Source organism: Ischnura elegans, chromosome 8 (assembly GCF_921293095.1).
Source record: "Ischnura elegans chromosome 8, ioIscEleg1.1, whole genome shotgun sequence".
Taxonomy (NCBI): domain Eukaryota; kingdom Metazoa; phylum Arthropoda; class Insecta; order Odonata; family Coenagrionidae; genus Ischnura; species Ischnura elegans.
The window spans coordinates 114,345,555-114,355,419 of record NC_060253.1 but is presented as its reverse complement, the minus strand read 5'-3'; the positions used below and the strand labels follow the sequence as shown (position 1 = coordinate 114,355,419).

At 38.8% G+C, this 9,865-nt stretch overlaps 1 protein-coding gene and 1 long non-coding RNA gene across 2 annotated transcripts; both read left to right on the top strand.

The window, feature by feature from the left end:
* The first annotated feature begins 7,636 nt into the window (after positions 1-7,636).
* LOC124163925 lies at positions 7,637-8,726 on the top strand. The gene is made up of 2 exons (XR_006865878.1): positions 7,637-8,183; positions 8,500-8,726. It is a non-coding gene; the product is annotated as an uncharacterized LOC124163925 (long non-coding RNA).
* A 374-nt stretch (positions 8,727-9,100) lies between these two features.
* LOC124164490 lies at positions 9,101-9,865 on the top strand. Its single transcript, XM_046541819.1, has one exon. The coding sequence runs from the start codon at positions 9,101-9,103 to the stop codon at positions 9,863-9,865; it is 765 nt and encodes a 254-aa protein (XP_046397775.1).

The window sequence follows — 9,865 nt, the reverse complement described above, 5'->3', positions numbered from 1 at the left end:
CTGCCCAGAACCGGCCAGTACTGGCCCAGAACCGGCCAGTACCTGCCCAGAACCGGCCATTACTGGCCCAGAACCGGCCAGTACCCCACACAGCACATCGTTGCCAGAGGACGTCCGCTGCGCGTCCGTCGCGTCCTCTCAGTGTCCGCGGATTTTCAGGACAGCCAGAGGACATCCGCCGGCTGTCCTGGCCATCCGTCCGCACACTGTCCTATCTTGGATGTCCAGCGGACGTCCAGCTAGTGTCCCATTATGCAGTGTTTCGGAGTTTTGGTTTCCTCTTAAAACACTCACCTCCTCAAGGAGGAACTCCGAGAGAAAGTCTCGAGATCCTCCTCCGAGTAGGGAGTATAGGAGAAGGGAGATAGAAAAAAAACTCTCTCTCGTTTCTGAAGCCAGAATACTTCCTCCCGATCGAAGAAGAGGAAATTTTTCGTGGAGGAAGAGTTATTTTGAGGATTATTTTAGGTAACCAAGTGTAATCCTCTTGTTGGAGTGTGGACTCTGGGAGGAAATTATAAACTATTTAACGAAAAAAAAAAATTTGACATTTTTACCGCTTCTATAGTTTAAGAACAACAAATGTACGCTATTTTTAAGTTTTACATTGTTTATAACAATTAATTAAGTTTAAACAAAGTTAGCAACAATTTAAGTAACATTTACGAGCGTTAAAAATTTCTACATGCCTTACGGGTTAAACAACAACAATTGAACGAACTTATGACTCTCTACATTATTTATAACAATTTTTAAAGTTTTAACAAATTTAGCAACAATTTTAGCAATTTTCAAAAAATTAAAAATTTCCGCATGTTGTACGGTTGAGAAGCGTTGGATGAACAATAAACCCGTACTCTTTCATGATTATAAAAATTACTTAAATTTAGCAACTTTTACAAAAATTAACAACAGGAATAATGGAATTTATCGATTTTTACTGAAATTTTATATTATGTACCAATGTCCTGCCGACGTCGCGTAGCCGTCTCGGGGACATTCCATTCCTGCAGGTTAAATGAACTCTTTCAACTTATTGATTAATTAATATTTACTCTCTAGGGATTAAAAAATCTCAGAGGCGATTGATTGGAAAGTATTTTAATGAAACATAACGCTTTAAATTCATTTTAATTTTTAATGGTAAGAATTCTCCTAAAATTATCACGGCATCGATGGCCTCATTCCCAGATTAGACATTGTAATTGTCCAATTTAAGGATAGGCAATAGAAGGTAAGTACTGCCGTACCTTTACTTTATATTGAAATTCTAGATTTTTTGGTGGCGAACGAATTTTGAATCTACCGCTACTCCGCGATACAGATTCTCCCATGGTTCTCCACATTCCTCCGTTCCTCCTTTCCAACAGAGGAACCGGAATGGAACACCGGAGACAGCATGGTGGTTTAACGCGGTTACAAAGATGCAGCTACATGTATTCCAAGTAAGTTTGATGTGACATCCAAATAATTTTTTCTTGGCGTTCACTGTCGGCAGTATAGTGTTTCCGCATGCTCCTTATATTTCTTATAACTCAGCCTGTAACATCTCGAGGAAAAATATGGCTCTGCTTGGAACAACATGACCGTCTCGGTAAAACCGTTACTTGGCAACTAAAGGTAGCCTCTTTTTCCGTTGTTCATGGTGAAATTTTCGCTTTTGTTCCTTGTTTACATGATATAATTTAAAGTGGAAGTTCTTGTACTATAGTCTCTGTACGCGAGAACGTATAGGAAATAATGTAAGTGCTAGCGTATAAAATAGAACCTGTTGTTTTGATAACGTAGGCTACGGCTGAATTTGTTGTCCGAACGGTCCGTTTGGTTCCGTTCCTAAATCAAATCAAGTAGGGTTCTTGGCAATAAATATAACTAGGAATTGACCCACATCTCGTGATATTAAAATATATATATATATATATATAACTAGGAATTGTACTTACGTGTAACCGGGGGATTTTGCAACACGCATATATGATTAATAGGTTTCACGTAAATTATTAATTCTTTGAATCGGAGTACACCGTGTGATTTCTTTTGATATGTATATTCACGCACGCATCGAAAAAGAACATTAATGTTATGATAGGATGTTAGAGCGTAGGTTTCCGCGGCGATGGTTTGATCTCTGCATTTCTCCAGGGTTTTCTTCCGCGTCAGATTGTTGGTTGACAACAGTTTCGCTGGCTATCCTGCCAGCGTCTTCAGGTCGAAGGGTTATGATAGGATATGGCGATTAAGGTTATGATAGGATAACCACCAATGTTTAGCCTTTTTACAAAAAGTTTTTATACTCTTTATCTGTTTGATGGAACTAGGTTAATAATTAAAGATTTTAGGTCCTAAATAAATAAAGTAAAGATAAGGCTTAGGGATTAAAAAATTACAATGCAGACGTAACTTTTATAGCGTTTAATATATTTTTTCTGCCCAACTTTGCTAACCTACTAAATTATAAACTAATTTAACTACAAACTAAGTAACTGTGCTATTAGTCATCCATGCATTTAATTTAGTGGAAACTATAGGACGACTGTAAGAAACTTGGGATGAATCTAAACAAGGTCTAATTATAAGTGATATATTGTGTAAACAAACCTTACGGCTATGTTACATGGTTCATTTATTTGCTCAAACTGCTGCATGAAATCTTATACCCAGAAAATAGAACTTGTGCATCTTTTCGTACAGCCATCGGTACACATTTTGGTGTAGAGTATCGTGAACCTGATATATTTACCTGGAGGCATTTACTGACTATAGCTTTCATGTAGTGGAGTTGAATAAAAATACCTTATCTGTATTTTATTTAGTTCCTATTTCTATTTATAAGTTTGTATGTCTCTCTTCTTATAATTGTCTGTATACTTATTTGTCTTCATTCTTTACAGATGTTGCTCTGAACCAGGACGATACAGCCACCAATTCTAGTGTGGAAGTTACAGTGAAGAGTTGGCTGGAACATGCTAAAGCAAGGCATGAGAGAGAGGTGTAAGTATTCGTTTGATTATTATATAGGTTTGGGCAAGGAGGAATAATTTTGGTCTGGATACTTTTTTCGCAAGTTGCTCCTGTTAAGGGAGCTCATATAAAGTAAATTTAAATAATTATTGAACATCTTGTAATACAAGGTTCACCCTTCCATGCTAAAGGTAGAGAAAATAGTATTGTTATGTATTATTTTCAGATGCAGATTCCACTACCAAGTAATTCAAACATTTGAAAACAATTTTTGTTCTGCATATGGGAGGTATAATTACCAAAAACATGGTTGAAAAGGATCTCATGCTCTATAAAAGTTCGATGTATAACACCTGTAGAACTTAACACGTTGCGTACCGGGGTATTTAAATTCCTTTTAACCCTCTGTTCCGGCGGTTTTTTAAACATCACTCACTTAGCAAACCTTCCATTCGAAAAAATGCCATAACTTATTTAAAAATTAAAATTTTTTCATGCAATTTTGAATGAAATACTCACAAATAATTTCAGAATCTTTTTCTGGTGTGATACTCCATGAAACACTTTCCCTTGTGGAGTGGAATGCCGCAAGTTGAGCACACATACCTCGTCTCTTTTCTAATTTTTCTCGTAGCGCACATTTTGCATCTTCTTGTGTGATATTTTTTCGTCCCCTTCCCCACAATAGGAACGAGATGGTGTTTGCTAAGGTCTCTCGATAAGCGCTGTGGGTGATCTCTTGAAGGGGCCCGTCCTGTTGGCTTATCATCGCAGTCATCGTCCGAGAATGATTCACTCGACTCCTGCCTACTCGCTGCCCACTCTTTGGCGGTCTGGAGCAAAAAGCTTTTGAATCGAATGCCATTATTTTTGTTTAGAGTTTTATAAACTCTGAAAGCATTAAAAAGAGCGCAATTTATTAGCCAACGCACGACTTTCTTCGACCATTTCATTGTTTTTCTCATGATGGAGTAATAGGATAAGTACATATCCGCCCTGTCAACACCTTTCATGCACTCATTGTATTTTAGAATACAAGTGGGTTTTCTGATTGCCTGTCCTGTAACCCAATCTTTTACCTTTGAGTTACCCATGCTGGCGTTATGAACAGTGCTAATCATTCTTACTTCCCTCTTGTCTTTCCAAACCACTAGTAACACCTCACCTTTACGAGAGAACGTGCTCTGTCCCTTTTTCAAAGTTTTTGCCTCGCTCTTCAACGTGGGAGGGAGTCCCCGATTTGGTCTTATGGTTCCACACACTCTTACTTTGTTATCTAAGAGCAGTTCTGCAATTTTCACACTATTATAATAGTTGTCTTGATAGACATGATGCCAAAGATTGAGATGTGGCTTCAAAAGAGACAAGATGGTTTGTTCTAATTTTTTCCCCTCGGCTGAATATATTTCTAAATTACTAATGTAGCCAGAATCACTTTCACAAACCATTCGAACTAGTAAACCATATTTTACAATTTTTGCAGGATTATAGGTCTTGATTTTCAATCTTCCTCTCCATGGAATCATGGCTTCATCAAGTGACAATTCCTGCTTTGGTTTATACACATTTTGAAATTTTTCAACTAAGTATTCCAGGGTGGGTCTTATTTTATATAGTCTATCCGAAGTATCTGAGAATGCTTCGTTATCACTAAAATGCCACACTTTCCATATCTGCTCAAATCTGTTTCTCGTCAGTAGCTCTCTAAATATTTTTGTTTCGATGAAAGGATCTGTACTCCAATACTCCTTTAGTGTATCTTTCCTCACTTGACCCATCAGAATCAAAATAGAAAAGAATTTTTTCATTTCAGCCATGGTTATGTTTGACCACTTCCCTGTTTTTGGCGATTCTTTGTATTTATGCTTATTTTGACAGTAATACAAATTGGATTGATGGCACATCATTTAAAAAAAATCAGTACCAAGAAATAGTGAGACTACGTCAAGGATGTTATTGGAATTTTCTGGTAATCGCTTCACTCCAGGTTGGCCCAAAAATTGCTCTAAATGCCTCTCAAAATCTATTTTTTCCCATGAAGTAGAACTTCCTGCCAAAGTATTGTCTTCATTTTCACTCGCATCGGAGTCACTTTCACTGATAACTAGAGGAATACGTTTTCTAGTTTTCATATTCACCACAACATCAGAATCGCTTTCACGTTCGTCGTTATCTTCGTCATACCCTAATGGTACATCTGACAAATCATCAGCACACAAGTCTAACAAAATTTCTTCTTCATCCAAAGTGTTGTCCTTCCGATGTGATGCCATAATATGGAATCTTCTTATGAGTGGTTTTTAGAGCACAAATGCGTGCAAACCTTCAAGCGAGAAAAACTTGACACCAAATGTTCTATTCACTTGGACTCAGGGAAACACCAACTGCTCTTGACACATTAGGAGAGGAAACTAACCCAGAGGAAGGAAACAAGTAAGAGAGCATCATCTCCCTCCATGGCATGGACGAAAAGAACTGGGGGCCTCATTGTGAGTCCCCCAGTTCCTTTTGTCGAGAATGTTTATGTTGACGGAGCAGAGCAGTCCACTTGCTGAGAGTGCATCTCGAAGAAGCGGCGATGAAGATAAGGGTCAAACTCGCTAGATAAAACAAGGCCATGTGGATAAACTCTTTGGAAATAATAAGCCAAGTGTGTGGGGTAACTCAAGGAATAAGATAAATAAGAAGCCAACGCTGGTAAGAAGAGGAACGCCGATTCTGGGTGGAGGTGTTGAGAATGGAAATATGTGCCTATTCGGGCGTAATGCCTTTGGTTTAAACATGGTTAAAAAGCTAATGTATAGAATATAACTTTACCCAATCAAACTTAATGATGTATCAATTCATTATTAATAACGAACAACAACTGAAAACGTTCTAACGAATACGGATTGCACGCTTTAAAATTGTTTTGGTTGACGCGCCTAAATGACGAGAATCTTCGTCATCCGTCCGGAACGTTCGGAAAAAAAATAACGAGAATTCTCGCCATCCGTACGCAACGTGTTAAGAATGGGATAAGTTATTCAACAGGGATGGTAGTTGCACAGTACTACAGAAGCTACTATTTTCTAGTAGCTCTAGCTAACTAAGATGTTTTGAAGTAGGTGTTGTTGTAGGAGCTATAGAAATTTCAGTAGCTCACAGCAGGCTTTAGCTGCTATTCACCTGTTATGTCTCTGTCGAAATGTGAATATTGCCAGTGAGCTAGGTTTTCACTTTTGCCTCGATACCAGACTACATTAGAAGATCTATTTTAATTATTAAGATTGGAAGAATTCGGAGATCTAAATCATGGAATGGCCTTAACTACAGCAAGTTTTTCAAAGTCTCTATTTTTTTAAGTTGCATCTCGGCCAATGCAGCTAAGTGGTTTGTGTGCCAAATCAGTGTGGCTGTTTTCACACTAATCCCAAGAGATCTAGTCCACTTAAACTTCCTCCTTTAAATTTTCTAGTTTCCTTTACTCCTATATCATATTCAGCTCCTCTGCATTAGTCTTCCTTAGCTCCAGCTTATGTAACACAATTCACTCTAGTGTAGTCATAATCTTCAAGCAGAGACCAATTGTTCAGAAATATTATCCTCCATTTGAATGCTTTTTCCAATATCTTTTTCGAGACCTCTACTTAGCTGTCTGGCAAGGATGGATCAAAGAATTTTTTTCTAGATGGTGCACTAGGGTCTAACAGGCAAACAGTCTTCTCATATTGGGGATTAAAATCTAGTTCAACAATTGTTCTATGAAAAATGTTCTTAATCATAATGTATACATTACTAACATATTAATATTTTTACTCAAAATCTTTTCTTATTTAAGAACAAGAAAAAGTTAAAGAAAAGTTTGTAAAATGTATTCAGCCTGTAATGGACAGGTTTCCTAATTTTGAAACCTTAAGAATGTTAAACACGTGACTAATAAGACTGTAGCGTCCTGTCTTATGTAATCTGCTTGTTACGTACAAGATACAATTTCTTGCTACAATGAAATGTTTATATACTTCATTATTACAGGAGCAGTGCAGGAGAGCATGACCGCTGAAAAAGATGTGGAGGTTGCCATCCAAAACTGGCTAAGGCACACCAAGGAGCGGTTGCAGGGGAAGAAGAAAATTTAATAATATGTATGTAGTTTCTTGCATTGTATTATTTTAAGAAGCCAAATAAATATTGTGCATGGAATTGATGCCTTATTTATTTAAATTCTTGTCTGGACCTATTATTTATTTGTATCGAACAAAATGCAATCCTAACCTAAACGTGTCCTCAAGGTGTCCAGAGCGGACAATTTCAGGTCGTCCATAGGCCACCTTTTTTACTGACATGCGGACTTGCAGCGGACATCATTTTGTATGAATTCGGCTGTCCGTAGGATGTCCATAGGCCACTTGGCGGACAATCACCGGATGTCCGAAAGGTGTCCGTGTGCTGTGTGGGACTGGACCAGAAACGGCCAGTACTGGACCAGAACCGACCGGTACTGGGCCAGAAACGCCAAAACTGAGCCAGAATCTCCAGTCCAGATTGGGAAATGAATGCATGTACAGAAATTAAACCTTCAATTTTTGCCATATAATTTTAAAAACATGCTTCAACGAAAAGTTATAAATACACATTTTTAATGTATTTATTGCGTTTTCTCAGAATAAAAATTATCAACAAATTTAACTAAGATCTTACAGTGAATAATACTATTTTACATATTTCTTTCATGGAAGTTTGGTCTAGTGAGGAAGTTAAAGGTTGATGAATAGTGTATTACGTCATCTGAATCATTCTTTCATTTCCATGCGCGTAGCGCATTGTCTTTTGTCATTGAGCTCAGCGCCATCTTGGATTCTCTGGACTTCGAAAAATTTCACTCCCGTACGCTCTCTAGAATAACCATAGAGCGTTCGGGAAAATCACTTTTTTTTCAATTTTAGAGTAAATGCCCTATGGAAACGTCAGTTTCCGGTCCTTATCCCACTCCCACTTTCGAGCCAGCGTCGCTACTTCCGGTGTAGATAGATCGTTCAGTCGTTCAGTCTCGCTTGTGGTGTGCGTGTATCAACATGGCTAGGTATCGTTCTCAAAGAAGAGAGGCTCCTCGGAGACCCGTGGAGAAAATCATCAAGGATTGCACTCCCGTAAATATACCAGTTTGCCTTGTGAACAAATTCTTCCAGCTGGAGCTGTAAATGTGTGGGTTGCTGACACCATTGGACCAAAGTTCCTTAGAAGTAAGTTCTTTAAAACAACTGTAATCCTATTAATAGCTGGGCCATATGCCATCACTGGTGCTTCGATGAATCACCTAAAAGGCCTTAGTCTAAAAAACTGCCTTTTATAAGGTCTTAAATAATTTTCTTGGGGCCGATTAAGCTTTGGACAGAGTATAATTACAGGTTAGGTTAGTTATTGTTTCGTTGGTTATTGCATACACAGTAATCTCAACACTAATGAAACAATGAAAGTCAAAACAATAGTGATAGTAAATTAATGGAGAGGATAAAGATATTTCAATGCTTTTATGCTTTCTCCATCCTTCATTTTCAGACTATGCAGAACACTACGCGAGAGCAGGAAATGTAAAGGTGGAAGATCACAGTTTGTCAAGAAGCAATTGTGCACGAGATTGTGCGAAATTCGAAAAGCGGCAAAGGCAAACTTAAATACGTCTATTTAATGAAATATTAATTCTTAATTACTATCTTTTTTGACCATATATCTTTCTATGTAACCGAATTATATGACTTTAAATAAACCTTTAAAATGTTTTTTTTTTTTCAATTGCGATTATTTTATTCAAATTTGATTATAGCACTAGGCCGGAACCAGCCCAGTACCACTTGGAGCTGGCCCGGTACAGGCCCAGTAATGGCCCAGAACCGGCCCAGTAATGGCCCAGAACCGGCCCAGTAACGGCCCGGAACCGGCCCAGTACTGGGCCGGTACTGGCATTTTCTTGCCAATTTTGGAAGTATCCCAGTACTGGGCCAATACTGGCCCAGTACCGGGGTTTTTCCACATGGATCATAAGTTATTCTAGTGAGCGTAAGGGCGCAAATTATTTCTAAGTCCAGAGATTCCAAGATGGCGCTGTGCACAATGACAAATGACAACACGCTATCCGCATGGAAATGAATTAACGAATATAATGAACGAGTCCGCAAGTTCCAGTTTGTCTCCTGATCGTGTGAGTGATATCTTGAAAGATTTTTCTGCTAATCTTGCTGATATCCGGTCGGATCAAAGTGAAATTCGCAAATCAATATCTCGCTGGGAGGAGTCGTTCGGGGGTCAAGCAAAGTCTCTCGAGCTCCTCAATGCCTCCCTTGTGAAAATAACTGATTCCCTGAATCACCTATTAAGTGAAAACATCAGCCTAAAGAAACAACGAAGTGATACGGAAGCTCGCCTTAATCGCGTTGAGCAAGAGCAACTCCGGAACGTAATTGAGATCCACGGCATTCCTTACTCCGAAGGGGAGGTAGATGGGGCCCTGATTTGTCAAGTTGGAATCGCTGTGGGAATTAAAGTGGATACAAGTGAAATCGATTACGCCTACAGGGGTGGTTCCAACCGTTCTGCAACCTCTCACCCTTCACCTAGGCCTGCCCCTATTATTGTCCGTTTTCTACGATCTAGCACTGCTGCTGCATTTTTAAATGGTAGACGCACAAAACGGAACCTGAAACTCAACGACATCGTCGCCGACCAGAACCCTACCAACCCTCCTGTCTACATTAATGAATCCTTGACATCTTTAAACCGAAAGCTATATGCAATGGCCAGGGGACTTAAGAAAGAAGGTAAAATCAAATACGTGTGGATTCGTAATGGCCGTGTGTTTGCTCGGGTCCATGATGGTGGTGAACGCCTTTCTATCCTAGTTGAAACTGACCTTGACTGCTTAAAATAG

Bases quoted from the DNA above. Each gene is read 5' to 3' on its own strand.
- LOC124164490 (XM_046541819.1), top strand. From the start codon at position 9,101: ATGAACGAGTCCGCAAGTTCCAGTTTGTCTCCTGATCGTGTGAGTGAT.